General features: G+C 50.8%; 1 protein-coding gene across 1 annotated transcript in view; it reads left to right on the forward strand.

Moving 5' to 3' along the window:
- Positions 1-25,051, forward strand: part of PLXNA2 (plexin A2) — a 232,328-nt gene that overhangs the window by 165,919 nt on the left and 41,358 nt on the right. The window contains exons 10-12 of the mRNA XM_018060786.1: positions 139-339; positions 2,111-2,207; positions 6,705-6,895. Of these exons, the coding sequence (XP_017916275.1) occupies positions 139-339; positions 2,111-2,207; positions 6,705-6,895 (489 nt within the window). The remainder of the gene's footprint in view (positions 1-138; positions 340-2,110; positions 2,208-6,704; positions 6,896-25,051) is intronic.

Genomic DNA, 25,051 nt, shown 5'->3' on the forward strand with positions numbered 1-25,051 from the left:
GAGCGTCCTCGGGGGCAGCCCGCCTGGATGCAGGGGGGTCTGGCGCGGCATCGAAGGCCTGTCCCTCCGCCCAGGCCTGGGGAATAGGGAGGTGTGAGCCAGGACAGACCAGACAGAGGCCTTCTGCTTGCTCCCCAGGACTGCCCCCAGCTGGTCCCCACCGAGGAGATCCTGATACCTGTCGGGGAAGTAAAGCCAATCACCCTCAAGGCCCGAAACCTGCCCCAGCCTCAGTCTGGCCAGCGGGGCTATGAATGCGTCCTCAACATCCAGGGGGCTGTCCACCGGGTCCCCGCCCTGCGCTTCAACAGCTCCAGCGTCCAGTGCCAGAACAGTTCGGTAAGAGGACCGGGGCCCAGGCTGGCCAGAGCCGGCCTTTCTCTCACACGTGAGCCAGGGCCTCAGCCTGGCCTCCCCCCAGCTTCTAGAACCTTCCGTGTCCACAAGCAGCCCATGTCTGCAGAGACAGAGGAGCGTATACAGACACCCAGGGTTCCTCAGCAGAGCAGGGCAGGTGTTGGAGGGAGTGGAGGGCTGCAAGGACCCCCGTGGCTTAAGTTGAGAGCTTTGCGCCCTCTCTGAGTTGAAAGAGTACCTCTTAGCCTTTGGTGAAACTTTTTCAGCACCAGTCAGTGTGACCCCAGAGCCTGCCCCAGTTCGGGGAGTGGATGCAGGGAGGGTACCACATGGGAGGAAAGATGTGGAAGGGACCGGGGGAGGTAGGAAGGCCGTGGGGAAGAGGGGAGGAGGAGGAGGACACAGTGAACCTCAAGAGCAGCGAGAGTTAAACCGATCCCGAATGCCAGACAGAGAGCCCCACGAGGTGTTTCATTATCCTGCTAGCCCAGCGAAGATCTTTTCATCTGCCAGCTCCCTGTCTCCACCCGTGGGGGGTCAGCTGGGAGATGGGGGGGGCTGGTGACAAAGGTGCTGAGGGAAGGTAATTCGCCTGCGAGTGATAAAGAGAAGTCTTGGGCCTCTTATCAGGGAGCTGTCAGGTTCCCAGGTCATGGGCGCTTGATAGAATTTGTAATTGGTGGAAGACCGCCCAGCACCCGGGGAAGGTGGGAGATGAGAAAGCTGTGGAGCACGACAAAGGGAGGAAGGTGGCGGGAAGCCGGGGCCGGGGAGGGGGGCAGGCGGACGGTGACGGGCCCTGGGAGCCGTGTGGCCAGCCTGGGCAGCCCCCACGGCAGGGAGTCCCAGGGGCGGTCTCCGCTGAGGCTCAGGAGCTGGACCACCAGAGGGGCGGGTTCTGATGTGTCTGAGGGCTGAGGGTCCCAGGCAGGATCAACACCGGAGGAAGTCCACTCCCGACTGCGGCTTGGTAGCGTTCAGCGGTTGGGTTGCTCAGAGGTGTGCCCGCAAAGCTCTGGGCACTGTCCCTAGTGGACTGTTGACGGAAGTAAAGCTCACACGTGGAAAGAAAGGGCCCCTGTAGGGCCCGGCCGATCGACCACTGAGGCATTGCTGTTTGTTATGCACGTGCTGTGTCAGGGCCTTGCGGAGTGTCCAGAGCAGTGTGTGGACTTCCTAAAGAGACTTCCATGGGGAAAAACGCAGTGCAGATCCCAGGAAGTGCCGGGTTCAAGACCAAACACCAGGGGACAAGGGGCACGGGGTGGGCTGGGAGGGAGGGCAGAGAAGACCCCTGGGGGGAAGGTGCGTCTGAGCCAGGCTAGAAGAGGCAAGGTGCTGGAGGCTGGAGGCTGTCAGGAGAGGGGAGGCTTTCCTTGTGAGGTGTGAACTGAAGGTGCAGCAAGGGGCTTAAGAGAGTTTGCTCACAGACAGGGGCTCCAGAGGTTTCTGGAGGAAAGCAGTGGAAGTGAAGTTTGGAGAACTAAGCCTGGATTGGATTATAGGAGGTTTTGAATGCCAGCAAAAGGATCTGAGCGGGGTCCTGTTGGCACCAGTGACTGGCAGTCGGAGGGAGGCACTGTAGCGATGATGTGAGCGGCGCCTGGGGCTCTCGTCTCTCCATCTGCTCCTCTCTCATCCCAGAGGGAACCCGGGCCCCTGGTTTGTTTCCTGGCCCCCTGGGATGCCAGCAGCATCCTGACCCCCAGGATAGAATTCCTCGTGAACGTGTGTCCCGCCCCTCTCCCCGCAGTACCAGTATGACGGCATGGACATCAGCAACCTGGCGGTGGATTTTGCCGTGGTGTGGAATGGCAATTTCATCATCGACAATCCTCAGGACCTGAAAGGTAGGCGGCTACTTCTGGGTCGAGTTTTGATCTTTTCCCGACCCCAGGAAAGACCGGGGCTGGAGGGATCAGAGCCGGCGGCCGCGGTGCCATGAGTGATACACTCCCCCTGTCCGCGGAACTCTTCAGAGGCACCTAAAGCAACATTTGGCGCATCAAAGGAGTGCTGTTGGGAACCCTGTTTTATTGCAACTAGAGCATCCGCTGGGTGGCTGCCGGCTCATCGCCTGTTCCTCTGCCTTCCGGAGACTTTGAAGTGTCTGTGGAACCTGACCAGGAGAACAGCGGGCAGGAACGTCCTGCTGGTTTCCCTAGAAACGGAGATATTATTCCCAATGGGGTCCTGGTTCCCCTGTCTTTGGCCTTAGTTGCTGTACGAAGAAGGCTTGTCAGTCTGCTCCCCCGGTCCTGAGGTGGGTGGGAGGGCCCAGCTTGCTGACTCCAGGGCGTGGCTGTTGTGGGAAACCTCGAGAAGGAGCTGGGCTGATGCGAGAGGGGGCGTTCCATGAGGTGGCCTCATTCTGGCCCTGCAGACCCACGTGGAGGTCCTCCTGGATGCCAGGACGGCTGCCCTCCGTACAGCATTCCTTCCAGCTCTCCAGAGTGACTGAAGTGACTCCAGTTTGATGAGCACCCTGGCTAGGCACTCACTGAGTGATTTATTTAGGTTTTTTTTTTTTTCCCTAATCATTGTAACCCTGAGGAGGATGCCCTAGCATTATCTTCATTTGATAAATAAGGGAATTGAGACCCAAAGAAGCTAAGAGAGGGACCAAGACTGCTGGCTTTGGCAACCCGGACGCTAAAATCGGAACGAGGCAGAGAGCAGCCTGACCCTTGTACAAAGTGATGCAAGCTCACGAAGTGTTCCGTGTTTTTAAGACAAAGACTGTGTAGGATAACTTATATGTGGAATCTGAGTGGGGAGGAGAAAAGTCCCAACTCATCAGAAACAGAACAGAAAAGTGGTCAGGGGGTTGGAGAAATAGGGGGAAGTTGGTAAAAGGGTACAAACTTCCAGCCCTAAGATGAAGAAGAATCTAATTCTAGCGTGGTGACTATGGTTGATATCACTGTGTTATGGAGCTGGAGTTTGCTAAGAGAGCAGAACTTAAATGTTCTTAACATTTGTGTGTTCTTAACATCTATTAATTAACTAGATGGGAGGAATCTTTTCGCTCTGTAGTATATCAAATTATCACTTTAACTATTATACAATTTTTTTGTCAGTTACACCTCAATGAAGTTGGAAAAAAGAAAGAAATGGACCAAGAGTCAAATAATAAGAGCCAGGATTTGAACCCAGACAGTCACATTTTGGAGCTCACGTGCTTAACCAAGTCACTGTCCTTCCTCCCATGGCTCAGGCCACTGTGAGATGTGAAACTTCCTCCCCCAGAACCCTGTCCCCTGACCCAGGCCATGAGCCACATGTCACGTTTCAGTTAGCTAGGGTTTTCACAAGCCTGTCCTTCAGGCTGAGGTCACCCCAGGGGCACAGAGAGAGGGACCAAGGCCCCAGGAGGACCTGCAAGTGCTTCGGCATCTCCTCCAGACGCTGCCATCCCTGTGCTGGATGCTGCCATCAAAATCAGAGCTCAGGCTGGGGGATTCTTCTATTTCTCCTCATGAAGTGAAGTCACTCAGTCGTGTCCGACTCTTTGCGACCCCATGGACTGTAGCCTGCCACGCTCCTCCGTCCATGGGATTTTCCAGGCAAGAGTACTGGAGTGGGTTGCCTTTCAAATTTTCTCAGTGCTAGGAGATAGACATTTCGCCTGCTGAGAATCTGGGCTTAATTCCCGGAGGTTGCCTTTGCACCTGGAGTTCTAGAGAAAAAAAAGTGGCCACATCCAAGCTGTTGCATCAGAATCCTCCCTTTTGGCGCCCAACAACTTTTAAGCAGCTCCTTGAATGCATGGGTGTCTTCACACTCACTTCCCACCCAGAGCCTCTCTGTCCCTGGAAGCTAATGCATTCTGTTGAGTGGAGAAAGTCATGGTGCAAAGGACTAGGATTCCATAATCCCACAAACTGGGGTTCGAATCCTGCCTCTTTCACTGATAGCTAGATGAACTCACACTAATTACTGCTCCTCTGTATGTCCCAAGTTCTCTACCTGGGCAGTGAGGGGCCATCGTGAGGATCAAATGAGGAATTAGATGTGGACCATTCATGCATGTTAATAAATGCAGTGTGGACCTGTTCATTTTAAGATTCCCATTTCCTGCTCTATACCATAAGAAACCATAGGATCAGGATGTTTCAATGTAGTCTCTGTAGCTGAGATTGAGGAATGCTTGGCAGAGCAGAGGAAAAGGATGAAAATAAAAGGGAAGAATAAACCCATGAAAGAGTGAAAAACGCCCCTCCCATGGGACCTGTCCCTGGCCTCCAGACGCACACTGCCCAGGGGCCTGCGAGCTCATGTGTGCTTGACCAGAACTGAGAAAGGGCTTTCCCAGTATCCCACTTCTAGAGAATTCCTCCTGGGACTCCGAATTCAAAACACCAGCTTACAACAACCGAGCCTCGGGCTCACAAAACAGTTCTGCCACTGGCCTGTCTAGGGCTTCTACGTCAGGAAGAGACAAAACCGAAAGCATATGCAGACTCCAGAAGTAGCCAGTTTGTCCTCTTTCGGGACGTTCTCTCCATCCACAAGACTGCGTCGACCCTCCTTCCTTATGAGCTAGCTCTGTCCCCACGCCACTGGGCACGTGGCCTTTCTTGAAAGCCCAGCTGGCATCTCTCTCAGGCCCACCAGGTGCCCTGTGTGCGCCTCTCCTCTCTGGACCTGCGTTCTAGAAGCGCAGCAAATGTTTTCCAGCTTGGGGCACTGACCTTTAAACTCTGAGAGTCCCTACCTCTCTTTGAGCTTCATTTTTGCCTGAAATGGGGAAATCAGTCTTTACCTCTTTCAACGAGTCCATATGTGCCAGAAATAGAGGCAGCAGTGTAAGCATGTGGCTTGAGTTGAAAGAAAAGGTAATAAGCAGGTATAGAACATAGGCTATGTTGCAGACACTGTGTTCATCACTGAATATACCACATCTCATTCAAACCTCACGAAAAATAATGATTATTGTGTGGATCACAACAAACTGTGGAAAATTCTTAAAGAGAAGAGAATTCCAGACTACCTCACCTGCCTCCTGAGAAATCTGTATCCAGGTCAAAAAGCAACAGTTAGAACTGGACATGGAACAACAGACTGGTTCCAAATAGGAAAAGGAGGACGTCAAGGCTGTATATTGTCACCCTGCTTATTTAACTTATATGCAGAGTACATCATGAGAAACGCTGGGCTGGATGAAGCACAAGCTGGAATCAAGATTCCCAGGAGAAATATCCATGACCTCAGATATTCAGATGACACCACACTTAAGGCAGAGAGAAAAGAAGAACTAAAGAGCCTCTGGATGAAATTGAAAGAGGAGAGGGAAAAAGTTGGCTTAAAACTCAACATTCAGAAAACAAAGATCGTGGCATCTGGTCCCATCACTTCTTGGCAAATAGATGGGGAAACAGTGGAAACAGTGACAGACTTTATTTTGGGGGGCTCCAAAATCACTGCAGATGGTGACCGCAGCCTTGAAATTAAAAGATGCTTACCCCTTGGAAGAAAAGTTATGACCAACCTAGACAGCATATTAAAAAGCAGAGACATTACTTTGCCAACAAAGGTCTGTGTAGTCAAGGCTATGGTTTTTCCAGTGGTCATGTATGGATGTGAGAGTTGGACTATAAAGAAAGCTGAGCGCCGAAGAATTGATGCTTTTGAACTGTGGTGTTAGTCAGTTAGTCTTCTTCTTTGGAGAAGACTCTTGGGAGTTCCTTGGACTGCAAGGAGATCCAACCAGTCCATCCTAAAGGAAATCAGTCCTGAATATTCATTGGAAGGACTGATGCTTAAGCTGAAACTCCAATACTTTGGCCACCTGATGCAAGGAACTGATTTATTTGAAAAGACCCTGATGCTGGGAAAGATTGAAGGCAGGAGGAGAAGGGGATGACAGAGGCTGAGGTGGTTGGATGGCATCATCGACTCAACAGACATGAGTTTGAGTAAACTCCAGGAGTTGGTGATGGATAGGGAGGCCTAGTATGCTGTAGTCCATGGGGTCTCAAAGAGTCAGGCACAACTGAGCGACTGAACAGAAGTGACTAACTGATCCCCGTGTTACAGACTAGATACTCAAAGAATTTAAATTCTTTGTTACATCACTAGGAAGTGCTGAAGCTCCAAGGAAAGCCCTGATCCAATTTAATCTAGAGCCAGAATTCTTAAATAATAATATTTTATGTCGTGCCCTTTAAACGACTGCTAAGAGCCTCAATTTATTATTAATTCCCCGTCAATTATTCTTTGCAAGGATAATGACAGTCGGTGTTATCCATGGACGGGGCGGTTTCTATCACGCTCGCAAGCAGAGGGTAAGCAGTGAGGAGTCCTCTGCAGCTCCCTGTGTGACCGCCCCATCCCTCTCTCTGCAGTCCACCTCTACAAGTGTGCAGCCCAGCGGGAGAGCTGCGGCCTCTGCCTCAAGGCCGACCGGAAGTTTGAGTGTGGCTGGTGCAGCGGCGAGCGCAGATGCACCCTCCGGCAGCACTGCGGCAGCTCCTCCAGCCCCTGGCTCGACTGGTCCAGCCACAACGTCAAGTGCTCCAACCCCCAGATCACCGAGGTAAGCCCCCCACGTTCCCAGAGTGGGACGGGATGGCCGGGAGCTGACTGCCCCAGGGCGCTGGGAACTGAGCCTTTATGGAAGAACACTTGATGTAGAGCAAGGTTAATGCGAGGGCAGGTAAGGCCTCTCATGGTGTCCCGATGGCCCGAGTCCAGGCATAAGCGACGAGCGTGTGGGAGTGTGTCCTCATGCACGTGCACAGCCATGCGTGTGCCTCGGTGTGCATGTGTGTACCAAGGAGGCAGAGCCAGCCCAGCCTGCCTGCCAGGCCAGCTTTGCCAGGTGGGGACGAGAAATTGGCTGGATGGTGGGTGAACATTTCAGAAAAAACGGGCTCCGCTTTTCTCAGCAGAAATGTGATGTCAGGGGCTGCAATTAGCTCAGAGTTGCAAAGTTGAAAAGGGAAGGAGAAAGTGAAGGCAGGCACTGCATGAGCCACCGTACCATTCCCCGGGCTTCCTTTCTGTCCCAATTCGTTTGTGCATTTTAATGGAAAGAAATAGGTAACTAACTATCCTGAGGAGGGAAACCATGATGTTTCCTGAATGGTCAGTTGCAAAGGAAGGTGAAGAGATGACGTGAATGAATACGCAGCTGCTTGGGGTTTGAATGGCCGGGGAGAGGAATAGTTGCGTTTAACTTTGGTTGCCTTGGGAGCCCATTGCTCTTCACTGCTTCCTACTCACCGACTGTCGCTTGCACTTTGAAACTAATTACGCATTCCTTATGATGACTAGGAGTATCAGCCGGGGCAGGTGCCGCTCTGTAAGTCTAATAAAGCAGGAGCAGGAGTTCTCTGCTGGTCCAGTGGGTTACATTCGGGCTTTCGCTGCCATGGACCGGGTTCTAGTTCCCCCACCAGGGAACTAAGGTCCCACAAGCCATGCAGTTTGGCAAAAAATTTTTTAAAAAGAAAAGAAGAAAGAAAGCAGGAGTGGCTGCTCCTCTTCTGCTGCTTCCCTGAGCAGCTGCATTTTCCCTTTTCCTGCCTCATTTTCCCATTACTGGCCAAAGCAAGCCAAGTCTGGCTCTCAGCCAAGTCTGGCTCTCGCCTGTGTCACCGAGTATTGGGAAACTAATGGAACATCCCTGCGACCATTTTGCAGCTTCAGATCAGTTAAAAAAAAAAAAAAAGAAGAAGAAAGAAGAAGCCTCAAGATTAAATGAGTATTGTTAACCTACCATGAGATATTCAAAGAGGGAGTAAATGTTTGTTTGGTGTGCTTGGCACTGTCTCATTTAGCCCTCATAAACTCCATGAGAAGCCAAAATTCTCACCTCCATTTTACAGAGGAAGAAAACGAGGCTCTGAGTGATGGAATTGTCCAAGTTCACAATGGCAGAGCTTACATTTCAGCTCAGATATATTTAATTGTAAGAACATTTTGAAAGTGTCTATGATTTGCCCAAGTAATATTAAACAAGAAGTGGGCTTCAACTGAGGGTCTAGGTCTAGGCATTGAAGAGTGTGGTTAGCAAGATGAACAGAGATGCGCAGAACAAAGCATGGATTAACCAAAAGTTGATAGAAACTGGAGAAAGAGAACTCCTCAAAAGGTTGCTGAGAGCTAAATTAATTGAATGGGGCTGGAGGGGTCAGCAGAAGGCACACTGTAAAGATCATGACTTTAAATGATATGATTTGCTTTTTGCTTTTGCACTAGAGGTAATTAAAGAAAAAAGACTATAGCATGTTACTGTGGGTGACTTGGTGGCTGAAAGCCACCAAAAGGCAGAGCCGTGGTACCTGACAGTGAAAAGAACATTCCTTGCTCAGCGTGCCAGCCTTTAAGAGAGAAGGAGATTATGTTGTTTGGGGGTTTTATTTCTGGAAGTAAAACCTGCCGTAAATTAGGAATCGATCTCCCAAAATAAAATCCTTTTTTGTATGATGGTAAAGTAAAAAAGAAGTGGGCTTCCCCATCTCTCACATCCAGCCTTCCTAGTGGGTACAGACCAGATGCCGTGCATACACAGGTCTGTGAATCCCAGGGACAGCGAGGTGCTGGAGGAGCGTGTGTCCCTCCATCCGAGTTCTCATCCATCCCTGTAGGAAGGTGCTGTGAGAGTGTGGATACTGCCCTTCAAAGACCAGGCTTCTATGATCCCGTCCTTCTCTTGGCCATGCCCGCTGGCAGTGCCTACTGACTCTCTCCTGTGCCCTCATCTCATCGGCAAAGTGCTCGCCGGGACTGCTGGTGGCACCCCGGCCTCTGCCCCCAGACGGCTAGCTCCCTGAGCCGCTCAGGGCTCCGTGCCTTCTCCCTGATTCTAGTGATTTCCAGCAGCGGCTGCCCTGAGAACTTGCTCCGTTCTGTAATTCTTGCTGTGGCTGTGATTCGTCTCTCTGCTTCTGCACCTGCGGTCCAGGGGCACTTGGATCAGACAGTAGGGACCAGTTTCCATCAGCCTCTCTCACCCTTGCCAACCCTGACTGCTGCCCCAGCCCCTCCCAAAGGCGGGCTTCTCAGGAGAAACCTCTGCCCCCAGGCCCCTGCTCACTGACCGGGGAACTGACAGGCTGCTCCGTTCCCTGGGACACCCAGGCTATGCGATGCTAATTAACCCCCTGAGGTAATTAGGTGGTAATTGATTTTCCCAGTGAATGCAGCAGCAGGAAGTGGAGGCCCTGAGCAGTGGGGTCTCTCCCATTGGTGTTTTTCAAGTAGAGGCTGTGGACAAAGAAAGAACATCAGGGGAGAGAGACAAGCCCACACGGCTTCTCCAGCCACTCCAGGGATGGCAGGCACTCCGGACAGGACACGTGGGTGGGAGAAGCCGGAGCAGGAACATTCTACCCGCGTTCAGCCTGCACCCCCTACCCCCAACCAAGCCTCCTCTCCTTACAAAAGCCATTTTTTACTTTTTAAACTTGGCATGTTTGAGATAATTTCAGACTGATAAAAAGGTGCAAAAATAGTACAAAGAACTTTCATATACCCTTCACCCAGATTCTCCAAAATTAGCATCTTATATAACCACAGTACAATGATCAGAATCAGGAAATTAACTGATGGAATAACGCTGTCCAATATACATGTCTTCTTCACATTTCCCAGTAGTCCCGCTGATGTCCTTTTTCTGATCCAAACTCCAATCCAGACCACGTGTGGCATTCGTCATCAAGACTCCTCAGTGCCTGAATCCCCAGTCTTCATCTTTCATGACCATTATTTTGTAGAATGTCTTTCAATCAGGATTTGTCCGATGGTTTTCTCACAATTAAATTCAAGTGACATATATGTGTTTAGCAAGGAACAGTGAAACAACTAGTTTGCACGCATTAGCCGACCTGATTTAGCCCCAGTGGCCAAATCTGGGGCAATGTGAGCAAGAAAATAAATAATCATCCTAATGTACTCGATGCGAGAAAATAATATAAGAATGTGTGGTCCTTGTTGATATAAGTAAACAATGTGGGAGAGAGGAAGCTCCTCTTTATACTAGAATTCCAAGTCCTAAAAATAGAAGGATTTAGGGAAACAGAAATATCACCACTTAGCAAAGTTCACAGTAATCTTTGTTTCAGGCAGGAATGTCCAAGGAAGGCTAAAATTAGCAAATGAAAGAATGATGAGAAATGGGATACTAACAGAGCCTCGAGCTCTCTCCCCACATGACCTGGGGTCATTACAACAAGAATGGTATAGAGCACTTTCCTATACACTTTACTGTGAAGAAGCCTGGTGGACAGTGGTTAAGGGCTTAAGGTATCTTAACCAAGTGATCAGTTAGCATCACCAGTAATCAGGAGAATTAACCTCTGTAGCATGAGCTGAGAAGAGCACCACCTCATTTCGGCGGCATCTGTTCCCAAGAACGTGTGATTTGTTAAAAGTGACTTTTAAGAAGGGTCAACTCATTTCCTTTACCTCGGCTTTCTTGGCTAATTCCATGACGTTGGCCTAGCTCTTTTTTTCTTTTTTTAACAATCAGAATTCTATGAGCTCTGTGCTCTTTTTTACATACCTCCCTCTTATCTCTGACCCTCTCTTATCTTCAAAAATGTATAGCCCCTCAGGATGTGCCCACGTGTAAACAGGTGCCATTGACCACAAAGATCCTTCCTGAGGGAGGAGAAAAGGTTCTCTGATGGCCCACGGTGGTTCCTGGGAGCAGCAGAATGTCCGCTGCTGGAAACCAGCGGGGACTGGAATGGGGCTGTCTTGCTTACGGGGGCAGGGCAACCAGTGAGCTGACCTCAAAGGAATTCTACTTTAGGAAAAGGAGTGAGCTGAAGCTTAGTTGGATGAACAGCTGTGTTCTTCCTTAACCCCTCCTAACCCAGCTGTCTCCATGGCAACCAAGCCCTCCCCTAGAGACCCATCTCCTGTGGCAGCTCCATGTAGGACACGTCTTCCAGCCGATTGAATTTCCCAGTTTGCCTCGACTTCAGGTTAGGACCCCCTCAGGACTCACCGTCTGCTCCCTTTCAGCCAGCCCTTGGTGTGATAATGACGCTGTCCCCGGCGGGAGGCATCCCAGGCTGTCCCCACTCCAGCTGTCATCCTGGGCGTCTGCACACGTGTCACCTGTTCAGGCCCCAGAACAGGAGATGACGCGCGGAGGTTTGGAAAGCACGCTTCTGTTCTTCCCCAGCGTGTGCCTCAGGGACCTGCCAGGGCATCACCATGGAGGATGTTAGGAGCCGTCCCCTACAGAGAAAGCAAAGCCCAGAGAAACTGAGTGGGCAGTGCTCAGCAGAAACGGCCAGTGGAAGAGGTTCTTGGGAGAGAACTTCGGGAAGGGCCAGGAGGCATCGGAGCACCCGTGAGAGAGGCCTCCACTCCAAGCGAGCGCATTGGTCTGCCAGGGCTGCAGGGATCAGCCTCCGCTGGGGACCTTAAGAAAAAAACAGAAATTTGCTTCCTCAGTTCTGGAGGCCAGAAGGCTGACATCCGGCTTTCCGTGGGCTGGTTCATGCTGTGAGGGCTGCGAGGAGAATATATTCGAGCCTTTCTCTTGGTTTCTGGTGGTTTGGGGCGGTATTTGGCATCCCTTGGCCTGTGGAGGCAGCTTCCTGACCTCAGCCTTCATATCACCAAGGTGTTCTCCCTGTGTGCATATCTGTCTCCAGTTTTTTAAAATAAGCATCCCAGTCGTATTTGATTAGGGCCCACACTGATGACCTCATTTTTAATGTGATTATCTCTGTAAAGACCCTATCTCTAAGGTGATGGGAGGTAGGGATTCAACATGTGAATTTGTGGGGGATAAAATTCAACACAAATGCCCACAACAGAATATTCTAAGCAAAAAGAGGAGATGCCGTGGTTCTAAGGAATTTATTCAGGCATGATAAGGTTAGAAGTTATCACGTGGATAAATTAGTCCTGAGTCCGGTGGCCAGGTGATGCAGCCAGCCTATCCCTGAACATTGGCCACCTGGAAGAGGCTGGAACCTGCTTGCCCTGCAGGCTGCTCTACTTCTCCCAAAGCGCTTCAGACAGAGGTTTGTAATTTGTAACCCTTTGCAGCTGTCTGCTATTAGGAAAGAGGACTGCAGCAGCTCCACACCTAACAAGAACACCAGTCAGGCCAAGGACCTGAACAGATGAGTCACACTCATAGTTCCAGGAGTCTTACTAATAATAGCTTTTCTTTAACAAGACACTACTATGTGCCAGAACCCCTAGATTCCGCATACCTGCTCCTTCTTCTGACAGTCCTGCAAGATGACTGTCATTATCTCCATTTAAGAGCCAGGGAAACAGTGCTTAGGGGAGTAAATAATTTGCCCAAAGTCACACATCTGGTTAGTGGCAAAACAAATTCACTAGCGCTTCTTGACTCCAGAATGCACTTGCCCCACCTTTTGATGTCCCTTCTCTTGGCCAGAGGGATAAAGAAGTATTCCCTGGCTGTGCACTTTCCCACTTCACCCCACCTCCAAAACATCTGAGCCCAGGATCCGAGTCCCGTTGGTCAGTGTCAGGAAATACAGACAAACTGGGGACATTGCCTACTCTTTTAAGTCTTAAAATAACCCTCCCCTGTCTTCCTAAAGATAATTAAGGCCACACTTATTTCAGTCAGTCGGGGAGAAAAATGGTAGAACACATGGGGGTACTTTTAAGTGTAAGGCGATCACTTCCTGTATATCCAGGGGACGTGTTACTTTAATTGCATGTGGTCCTTAAAGCTATCGGACTGTTCGATTGGTTTCTGGTCGCATCTATGAATGGGATGATGGTCACAGTGAAAGTTGCTCTCACAAGCATCTCAGTTGATGGGAAAGTGCAAAGGCTGGGGCCCAGGCAGTTCATGTCTGCAGGTGAGAATGGAGATTGAGGTGAAATAAAGGCGAAGCGGGCTTGGGATGCAAGGGACAAATCCCCGGTGCTGGGGTCCTCAGCGAGTGATCAGGAGCCTACACCATTTGGGTACCAGGAGTCACTCCTGTGTACCTCTGAAGTCCCCTGCCACGCTGTCCTGTAAGGTCACACTGATGCCAGATCCTAGGATAACTGGTTTTGCAGTGGTCTCTCCATTAACCACTTTGTAGCTTTTCCATATAAAGCTGTCAACTTCAGTAACTCCCCACCTCACTAGCCCCCCGTTTGGGAATGTCCATTCTGTTTAACATTATCTTAGGTGCATGTAACCGGGAAAGAAAACCAGTTGTAGAGAACTGCCAACACTTCCCTCCGAAACCAGGCATAAATAATTCTTGATGCGCTAGAAGTTTGAGATGATCCATTGATCTTGATTCCTCCCGCTCCGCTCTCTGTTTGCCCTAATATTTTAAAGCAGATCTTTTTCCTAGATTCTCTCAGTTGTAAATGCTTGTGTGAAACTGTGTGGCAAGCTGGATACTTGGAACTATTTATCTATAAGGCTACAGCGAGTTTCCGTGGGAAAAGACAAGAGCCACCTGCCCAGGGCGAGAGTGACTCGCTGCAAAGTTCCCAACAAATAAATAAATAAGTCAGCCAGCTTTCCTGAGAAACAAGTCGGCCCTCTGATCTCCCGTTCATTTATTTGCAGGCCTCATTAATATAACATCACTGCAACAAACAGCTAACGGGGGATGGTGTCAGGATGAATAATGGAGTTACTCTGCTGAGATAACAATTAGGTTTTGAATGTACTATCAGCTAAGAGCCGGCAAGGATTCTTGCCGCGTAGAGAGCTGCTATGGATGCCTACAGAGCTCTTAGGCTGGGCTCTGCCGTGAAGAGTGTGCTCACGCTTGCTCGAGCACACACATGCCCACGTCCGCATCCACACAGACACCAAAGGTGGAAAAGGACGTGATAGTCTGCTATCTTGGGTTCAGCATCCAGGTGCCTTGGGGAGCCAGGCTGGGGTCAAAATTTGCGGGCACAAAGTTGGCATCACTGACCTTTAAAGTCAGGAAGACTCTAAGCAACAGGAAAGGAGTAAGTGGGTTAGTCAGGAGAGGACTGACTGTCTCCGTACCCACAAGTGTCCTCCCTGGCCTGTCCTGATAAGGGGGCAGAGCCCTCCTGATCCCAACCTCAGACACAGGAGCTTTGGATGCAAAGTGTAACCATCCGCTGGGGGCACTCTGCCCTGAGTGACTCCCCTGGACCCGTGCCTTTGGCTGTGCTGGGAGGCTCTGAATTCCCCTTTCCCATCTCCTCTTAAGAACACAGTCTAGGGTGCTTACAGCCTGCTGCAGACACAGCAAGAGGCTCAAAGGTCCGTCAGAGAGGCAGCCACCAGCGTGCTAGGCAGTCTCCATGCCTGGCTTTCCCCTGCTACAACTTGTCTCTCTCCCCTAGCCCTGAGCCCCACCAAGAACAATGCCCAGAGGATCCACTTGCATGGGACGCTTGTAAACATGAAGCCACTTTAGGAGAAATATCAATAACCTCAGATATGCAGATGACACCAATCTTATGGCAGAAAGCAAAGAGGAATTAAAGAGCCTCTTGATAAAAGTGAAAGAGGAGAGTGAAAAAAACTGGCTTAAAATTCAGCATTCAAAAAATGAAGATCATGGCATCCAGTCCCATCACTTCATGGCAAATACATGGGGAAACAATGGAAACAGTAACAGACTTTATTTTCTTGGGCTCCAAAATCACTGCAGATGGTGACTGCAGCCATGAAATTAAAAGACACTTCCTCCTTGGAATAAAAGCTATGAAAAACCTAGACACTATATTAAAAAGCGGAAATATTACTTTGCTGACAAAGGTCCATCTAGTCAAAGCTATGGATGTGAGAGTTGGACCATAAAGAAAGCTGATCGCCAAAGAATTGGTGCTTTTGAACTGTAGTATTGGAGGAAACTCTTGAGAGTCCCTTGGATGGCAGGAAGGTCCAACCAGTCAATCCTAAAGGAAATCAGTCCTGAATATTCATTGGAAGGATTGATGCTGAAGCTAATACTTTGGCCACTTGATGCAAAGAACTGACTCATTTGAAAAGACCCTGATGCTGGGAAAGATTGAAGGCGGGAGGAGAAGGGGACAACAGAGGATGAGATGGTTGGATGGTATCACCGACACAATGAACTTGAGTTTGAGAAAGCTGCAGGAGTTGGTGATGGACAGGGAGACCTGGCATGCTGCGGTCCATGGGGTCGCAAAGAGTCAGACAGAACTAAGTGACTGAATTGAACTGAACCAACACTTTGAGGTATAGGATACCCATAATTTCTGAGTATTTCTAAGGTTCTGTGGAGTTCATTGTTTTGCTTCTTGGTCAAGGCTGTATATTGTCACCCTGCTTATTTAACTTCTATGCAGAGTACATCATGTGTAATGCTGGGCTAGATGAAGCACAAACTAGAATTAAGATTGCCGGGAGAAATATCAATAACCTCAGATATGCAGATGACACCACCCTTATGGCCAGAAGTGAAGAGGAACTAAAGAACCTCTGGATGAAAGTGAAAGAGGAGAGTGAAAAAGTTGGCTTAAAATTCAACAACATTCAGAAAACTAAGATCATGGCATCGGGTCCCATCACTTCATAGCAAGTAGATGGGGAAACAATGGAAACAGTGAGAGACTTTATTTTGGGGGGCTCCATTTTCACTGCAGATGGTGACTGCAGCCATGAAATTAAAAGACGCTTACTCCTTGGGAGAAAAGCTATGACCAACCTAGACATCATATTAAAAAGCAGAGACATTACTTTCCCAACAAAGGTCTGTCTAGTCAAGGCTATGGTTTTTCCAGTAGTCATGTATGGATATGAGAGTTGGACTATAAAAAAAGCTGAGTGCCAAAGAATTGATGCTTTTGAACTGTGATGTTAGAGAAGACTCTTGAAAATCCCTTGGACTGCAAAGAGAGGCAACCAGTCCATCCTAAAGGAAATCAGTCCTGAATATTCACTGGAAGGATTGATGCTGAAGCTGAAACTCCACTACTTTGGCCACCTGATGCCAAGAACTGACTCACTGGAAAAGATCCTAGGAAAAGATGCTAGGAAAGATTGAAGGCAGAAGAAAGAGGGGACAACAGAGGATGAGATGGTTGGATGGTATCACTAACTTAATGGACATGAGTTTGAGCAAGCTCTGGGAGTTGGTGATGGTCAAGGAAGCCTGGTGTGCTGAAGTCCATAGGGTTGCAAAGAGTCTGACACAACTAAGCGACTGAACTGAACTGAACTCTTTTGGAACTCAACTGGCCTGGCTTCTGCTAAGATTTCTTAATCATAAAATAGTAATGAGAAAAAAGATAGCTAGCACTCACTGAATGCTCACCTGGGACGTAGCACTGCTAACTTATCACCATCTGTATATTATCTCATTTAGACCTTATGACAATTTCTATGAGGTGGAAGCAATTATCATGAGCCCCACTTTACAGATGAGGAAACCAAGGTACTATGAAGAGTGATACCTTTCTTAATGTCACACTGCTAGTGAGCTTTAGAACTAGGAGTTCATCCTAGCTACTTGACTCTGGAATTCCCATGTTTGACCCTGTAGCATCCTTCATCTCTTTCCTGGGTTCACTTAGACAAATAAAACTGTCAGTCCACGGGCTGGGGGAGGGAATGGAGTGGGCACCACGCTCGTCATCGAGCCTGCTACAGAGATGGGAAGCAAGCCAGTGGTCCCCACCCAGAGCATCATTTGGGGAGACTTGAATGCACAGGGAGCGATGGCACCGGGGTAAGGCCAAGGGGGATGTGGGCATTCACAGGGTCGGGGCCAGAGAGCGGGGAGGATGGAAGCTGAGAAGTTCGGAGAAATGGTGGCTAGCCAACTCTAGAGCTCCTTGGAGGGCAGCAAGTGTGGCCTTAGCCATGGCAGGCCTGCACAGAGGGGCTCACGAGGCTGGGGCATGAGTTCTCATAGCTGATGACCTTGGGGCTGTGCCCCAGCAGGACGCTGGAGACTCAGGCAGCATGGTGGGGAGGCTGGAGGCACCGGTTAGGTGGACCTGGCTGGGCTCTGCTGTTCACTCTGTCACCTTGAGCCGGTTCCTTCACCTACCCAGAACACTATTCTACATGTGTAAAATGAAAAGAATGGTAGCACCTCCTTCACAGTTTGTTGTGAGCTCTAAGTGAGATGTAATATATAAGAAAATGAAACTGTTAGTCTCAGTCATGTCTGACTCTGCGACCCCATGGACTATAGCCTGCCAGGCTCTTCTGTCCATGGGGATTCTCCAGGCCAGAATACTGGAGTGGGTAGCCACTCCCTTCTCCAAGGGATCTTCCCAACCCAGGAGTCAAACCCAGATCTCCCACATTGCAGGCGGATTGTTTACCATCTGAGCCACCAGGGAAAACCCAATATATAAGACCCTTAAATTCATAAGTAGGCACCATTATCAGAATCTTTAGTAACCTGGAGCTGATGCCCACTTCTATCAGGCAGGAGATATAAACAGAGAAGACAGGGTCTCTAGGATGGGAGCCAGTCTTCGTGAGGCTCCCACCACTGAGGGGTTCTCCTGTGACCCCTTAACCATCTACCCGTACATCTGCCCCAACTCCAGCCTCCAAGGCTCTGCCCAAGTCCAGGAGTGGCCCAGCCAGTGCTCCCGAGGCTGCCCAGGCCCTGGGCCTCCAGCACCTCCCTCTGCTCCCGGTGTAGCCCCGTGGAGCTCCCCAGCTGTAATTAATCGGCTGCATCTGCTCTCGCCCTTGGGCGGCTTTGTGGCACAGTTCCCTCCGAACTGTTCAATTAGCGGCTGCAAGAATCAGGGCAAGCGCAGCATCACGGCGGCTGTTTTCCAGGTCACGGAACCCACGGTGGAAAACAAAGATGACGCAGGCTGGCAGGAATACAGATCTGGCTGGGGTGCTCAGGCGTGCCGCGGGCTAGGCTGGGCTGCTGGCAGGGGAGGAGGTGGGGAAGTGTTCAGGCGTGCCGCGGGCTAGGCTGGGCTGCTGGCAGGTGAGGTCTGAGGAGGTGGGGAAGTGGGTCCCCAAGTTGGGGATTCCTGGAGACTTTCAGAGGACCCGCAGGAGACAGGAGTCTCCTGGTTTGTCCCCTCCCATCATTCATGCCAGCCTCATCCCACATCCTGCTGACCTGCTCATCTGGGCTTACAGTGGGCAGATGAGGGGCATGGCCCAGGCTGGGGCCAGACACTGTGATCCTGGCGTGATCTGTGATTGCTTCTGGGACAGGGCTCAGGGGATGCTGGACTGAGCCCTCTCTCTGCCTTAATGTGTTTCTCATATTCTCCTTCTGAATCCTGCAAATAGACAAACAATTCTACAACTAGTTGAAAAGCCAGTACTCTTAAGGCAAGGTAATAACACAACTTAAGTCTCAGCAGGATGCAAATAAAAGGTTCTTCAGTTCTTGCCTGGTGGCTTAGATGGTAAAGAATCTGCCTGCAATGCAGGAGACCCAGGTTCTATCCCTGGGTCGGGAAGATCCTCTGGAGAAGGGAATGGATATCCACTCCAGGATTCTCGCCTGGAGAATTCCACGGACAGAGGAGCTTGGCAGGCTACAGTCCATGGGGTCACACAGAGAGTTGGACATGACTGAGTGAGTAACACTTAAAGGGTTCTTTGGCGTTTCCCTGGTGGCTCAGATGGTAAAGAATCCACCTGCAAACCAGGAGACCTGGGTTTTATCCCTGGGTCAGGAAGACCCCCTGGAGGAGGGCATGGCAACCCACTCCAGTATTGTTGCCTGGATAATCCCATGGACAGAGGACCCTGGCAGACCACAGTTCACGGGGGCGCAAAGAGTAAGGTACGAGTAATCAACAGAGCACACGTGCATCAGAGGTCCTTTAGGGAAGAGAGACACGTAGGGCGAGAGGTGACTGAAATGGGGAAAGGGATTCCGGGGAGTAAAGCAAGCATATGGGAAAGAGAAGGGCTTACCTCGCCCTGCGGTTTGCCCGGGGCCTGCCTGGCCAGTGGCGTATAAGCCCGCGCTAGGGGAAGTCGATGTTGGCACAGGCCTCCCTTGCAGTGAATCAGCAGGCCTTTGCTCAAGCCGCAAGCCTGCTTGGCATTTCTTTCTTACACTCTCAGAGGATGCATGGATATCCGAGGGTCCAAAGAAAAGCATCTGAAATTATCAAAGGACCTGGAAAACAAGAGCTTCCAACACAAGGCTGACGGAGTTGCAGAAGCACAGACCAAGGCTGACTTAATTGCTGTCTTCAGTATCTGAAAGAGGTTTGATGAGGAGGCAGCTGTTCAGTCCTCCATTCGAGGAGAAATCACAGCGGAAACTGGCTTGAGCTAAAGTCAGCGAGATTGCAGGAAGAACTTGATGCTTCCTATGTGAAAAGACTGCCCCACTTCCAAGCAACACCTGGGCACCTATCTCCATCCTTGCAGCGGTCATTCGAGAACCCAGAATTTGTCCCAGAATTTGCCTGAGCCCAGTGTTTCCCAGGAAGAAAGAGCTGGGGACAGGTCTTGACAGCTGCTCTGTCCCAGGCAGCGTGCTATGTCAGGTCACTAAGAAAAACGGAGGAAATCCCTGTCCCGAGATAGTTATTGTCTTACGGGGAAAAGACAGACTCCAGGGTGACCCTTGCTGTTGGGGGCGTTCACCCATGGCAGTGGGGGTGTAGGCAAAGGGGCTCCTAAACCTGCTGAGATGGTTAGAGAAAGACTTTCTGAGGAGGTGTCATTAGCAGAGCCTTGCGTGATGGGTAAGCATGTGTTAGCATCACGCTTGAGGGGCAGAGGGAACCATGGGTCAAAGGCACACAGGCTTCAGACCCTGTAGCCACGGGCGCCCCCCCTCCCCCAGGGAGCACACATAGTACGTAAGAGAGTGGAACCAGAGCTCTGGGAGGGGACAAGGGGGAGCACACAGCGAGGGCCGGCACAGAACGTGGGGGGCCCCTTGGTCGCCCCCGCACCCCCACTCAGCAGCTGCTCTGTCTCTCCCCGCTGCTCCCCTACTTCTGGCTCTCCCTTCTGGGGTCCACAGAGGAGAGTGGACAGCAATCCCTGGTCCATGGTGTGTGCTGAAAAGCATGGAGCTGAAATGAGCCCATGTATAAAGATCTTCCCAGGTGATTTCACAAGATTTCAGCTCCCTCCCCCCTCTCTCCACACCCCCACCACCCACACGCTCACACACATCCATCCCAAACTGTCAAACCGTTTGTTTGCGTGGGTGTCTCATTGAGAATTACTTTCCTGAAATAATCCATTGAGTTCATAATACAGTGCCCCATCTACCTCAGAATGGCCAATAGCCAGGGGCAAAGAAGTGACAAGAAGCGAAGAATGAAGGCCATTTTAGATTGGGCCAGTGCCTTCCCAAATTTATTCTGGGTGAAAGGGCGATGTCTGGCTCCTCTGCCGGAGCCGTGAACCCGTGGACACCAAGGCCCCGCCCCGGGCGGCACGACCACACCCCGACCAAGCTCCGGCTTTCTCCAGTCAGCCCGCAAGCGTCTCTCTCTCTCCGCCCTGGGTCAGCCCACCAAGCACCGTCTAAGTTATGCGTTCCCTGGACCGGACCGTGTGTCCTCTTTCCAGGTAAATAGAAAGATGCCTGCCACCTCTAGGCCCTCTCCACCACCACCCCGCCATGTTTTTGTGACCTAGGAAGACACAGGTACAGGGGGAACGCTAGCAAGGATACTGCCGACTCTCCTGACCTGTTCTCGCAACCATCATCAAATGAGGGACTTTCCAAGGGTTCTTATTTCACCTTCACCGCATCCCTGCGAGGCAAGCGCTGGTATCTGTTTTCTGATGAGAACACTGAGAGTGAAGCTTACCTAGCTTGTAAGTATCAAGCTGGAATTCAGAGTCTGTCCCCCTCCCAAGCTCGCTCTCTTCCCGCCGCAGACACCGCATCAGGCCCCGTTCTGCGCCCCTGCGCGGCCGGCAGCCCAGGGCCCCTCCGAAACCAGAAGACAAGACGCATGGATCTGGCCGCTCCCCTGGCTGTCTCTTGGTCTCCCTCTGACCGTGGGGGGACTCTCTTCACCTCACCTCTGCGGGAGGTTAGCGCTTTCTCCTCTCTGGCCCCACACCTCCTCCCAGTTCTGGAAGGCCTTCCCCGGAGCTCTACAAGCAATAGTCTGGGACTCCTCCAAGCTTGCCTCCCTGTAGACCTACACGGAGAGGCCAGACGTGGCTCCCAAGGGGACCAAGCTTCCTGGGTGCCATGCTGGGTGCCCTGCCGGGTGCCCTGCCATCTAACCCTGCTGTACTAAAGAGAGAGTCTTGGAGGCAGTCTCCAGGGTGGGGCACTGCTGGGCCTGGGGCAGTGTCCTGAAGACTCCTGTTCACGCCCTCTCTGGAGAATAAGTTCTTTTCCTCCAAGCCTCCCCTCCAAAGCCTCCCCTCCATACTTGGTCCTGGGGAGAAATGAGAGCAGGATGGCCGGGATGTTACATCATGCAGATAGGGCTTTGGCAGACCCTGACCCTCGTCCTCAGAGTCACCTGGAAGCCCTCAGGTGGCAGGTGGTGAGTTTCATGGGACTCCTGTCTCTGTTCCACTGAGCCCAGACCTCTACCCTGTCTCGCTCTAATTTTCAGGCCAGGGGGGAGAGCAAATGACAGGGTCAAAGGCACAGAGAGCTTTAGAGTGCCTTGTGTGTACAGGAACCCCTGGGCTCTGGGGAGCACTGGGAGGACAGAGTGAGAGGGCTGATGTGGCTGAAGTTACTAAGATCAGAAAGTGAAGGACCAGCCCGGGAGTCAGAGACTTTGCCTGGACAGGGGCCAGAGCCATTGAAGGTTTTAAGAGCAAGCGACCAGTCCCCAGATCAGGTATGTGTCCATGACGGCCACCTGGCCATGCGAGGAAGTCAGATCACACGGAGGAAGACTGAGGATAGTGTGATTGAGGACACAGGTCCGCTTATCACCTCCTCTGACACCGGCGCGGGGCACGAATTCAGAAGACACCTGGGCGCCAGCACTGATGATCCCTGTGTTTATCACACATGGTAGGAGAAGGACGGGGAACAGAGATGCTTGCAAGATCCCTAGCTGGGTGCACGGTGATCCCATTAACCCTGAAAGAGGATCTGGGAGGACAATCAGGCTGGGGGTGGAAGGAGGGAAAATTAAGAGTTCATTTTTAGACGTGGTGAAATTTGAGGTGCCTGAGGGACATGCATGTGGAAGTCGAGGTGTCCAGTAGCAATTGGATATATGGATATGGAGCTCAGGAGAGAGGTCTGAGCCAACAATATCGATTTGGAAAGCATCCGTGATGGTGGCCTTGGGAATCCTCTTGCAAATCATGTTCTCACCACCTCATCTGTGGTTTGGAAATCCAGATTTTTGTTCATCAGTTTTGTCTTAAGCAAGAAAAGGGAAGCTATACCCCATGTAAGCCCCAGGGCACAGTGGCTGCTGAGTGTTCTGACCCTCAAACTCCTTCACCACCTCCCCGGGTGCTGGAGGCCCAGGATATAGTGTGTACTGTGTGGGGAAGACCCACAGGGACCCAGCACTCCCAAGCCACTTGCCCCTAACCCGTGAGGATGGTCCCAGTCTGGATTCCAGCAGCTCTTAGCTGGGTTAGAAGGTTCAGACTTGGGTCTCCACACCCCTAACTATCCATCTCTTTGATGTGTCTTCATGCCAAGATGATAATGCTTGCTAATAATGTTGTCTCCCATCTCTAAACAGCATAAGCTGGCTTATGCTTCTGAGCAGCTCTGTGCTCACAAATGTCCATTTGTGACAGTCCCCAAGTGACCAGGCCTCTGCCCCAGACCCTTGAAGGTCACTGCAGTGAATTCCCAATAGAAAGACACTGCCCCATGGACCTGCCAACACCACAGAATAGCTACAATACCATCCCCACGTGCTACCTGCAAGACTGAAATATTTTTAGGCTTTCCAGAAAGATTTCATTTCACAGTGTTTCTGAAAGGTTGTAATTAACCACCGTGAGCAAGAGAATGTATTTTTAAAAATAAAAGTGAAGGAAAGAGAGCAAGCCAATCATCACAGTTCTGTCAGGGTTTTCAGTAGGTTCCTGGCATCCAGGTGGCTGAAGGAGGGGAGGGTGGAAGCTATCGGGGGAGAGCGCTGGCTCAGAGATACCTCCTTCCTCCTGACACTCTCCTGCAGGGCCATGGAGGCCACCCTTTCCTATTTCTCCATACAAGTGTCCATCTCCCAGAGCCCAGAAGGCCCAGGGACCTGAGGAAGTGGCACCAGGGGAGGGTGGAACAACCGAGATCTCATGTTGGTTATTTTTAGAATCCCCAGAGCCAGGAAAGGCATGGGGCTACAGGTTCCTCCTGCCAGCTCCTTTCTTTCCAAATCGCCCTGACTCCCCCTGACCTCCAACCCCACACCCAGTGCCCAGGCCTCTGGGCACCCCCTTCCCTCCCTCAGGAATTTATCTCATGAATCTGATTGATTTGTGTTCATCAGTTCAGTTGCTCAGTTGCTCAGTCGTGTCTCCACCGCGACCATCATCTCCTCCCTATCCGCTCTCGCCTGGGCGCTCACGGCCACACTGGAGGCCTCATGCGTGGTGCCGACATCGCTGGCAGAGAGCAGTGCCCCCTTGAGAAAGACAGGCGGGAGGAAGAGTCTCCATAGCCTTCGATAGGGTTTTCACCTGTGCTCACTGCTCATCGGTGCCCAGAGACCCCACCTGGAGGTTTCTAGTGGACGCTTGGCCGTGTCCCACCCTCCTTGCCTCTCTCCCTCCCTTACTGTCTTGTCTCTCTAATGTGCAGTAAAAAGAGCCCTGGACATTTTTTTGTTTTTCTATTTGGTCCACGTATACAGGTGGTGTGATCTTAGAATAAGATACCCTGGCTCTCCTTCAAGTTCCGAAATTCTGTGCTTCTGCCTGAGGTTGGGTTTGTGTCTAATTTCCTCCTACGTTGGATAACTATGGACCTCAAAGTAGGAACTTATTCCCTGGAATCTGTTGGATCCCAAAGAGCTGTGTTTTTCCTAGAGCCTGATTCATTCTCAGATAGAAATTTACACGTTAGGAGAGCCTGATTCTACAAGTTCCTTTTCCTGTTGCATCAAAATAAAATCAAACAGTCAGCATTTGGTGACTGAATTAAGAAATGAGTAAATAAATGATCCTGGCTACTGGGAGACTTCCCTGGTGGCTCAGATGGTAAAAGCATCTGCTTACAATGTGGGAGACCTGGGTTCGATCCCTGGGTTGAGAAGATCAGCTGGAGAAGGAGATGGCAACCCACTCCAGTATTCTTGCCTGGAAGATCCCATGGACAGAGGAGCCTGGCAGGCAATAGTCCACGGGGTCGCAAAGAGTCAGACATGACTGAGCGACTTCATTTCACTTCACTGGGAAAAAAGCCAGCAAAATTTGGAAAATCAGGAAGCTATTTCTCTTTGACACTAGCATGATTGAGTTACAGGATTTTTCTCTCATGTGTGTGTTGAGTAATATCAAATAAACTCTCCGTCTGTGGTCATCCCCTGCAGCAGCCCTTAATCAGGGACTTCTCAGAGCTCCCACAGCCTTTCCTTCAAATCTGCCTTATCACTGTGTACCCTGCATCAACCTTACTTATGGCCTTCTTATCTCCTCCTCCTTGACCACTAAGTTCCTTGAGGGCAAATTCCCTGTTCACCGTTGTAAACTCAGCTGAGGCTAGCACACAGGGTTGGCCGGCATAACATGTCACAGTTTAGTTCAGTTCAGTTCAGTCGCTCAGTCGTGTCCGACTCTGCAACCCCATGGACTGCAGCACACCAGGCCTCCCTGTCCATCACCAACTCCCAGAGCCTGCTCAAACTCACGTCCATC

This window comes from Capra hircus, chromosome 16 (genome assembly GCF_001704415.2).
Source record: "Capra hircus breed San Clemente chromosome 16, ASM170441v1, whole genome shotgun sequence".
In the NCBI taxonomy this organism is placed as follows: Eukaryota; Metazoa; Chordata; class Mammalia; order Artiodactyla; family Bovidae; genus Capra; species Capra hircus.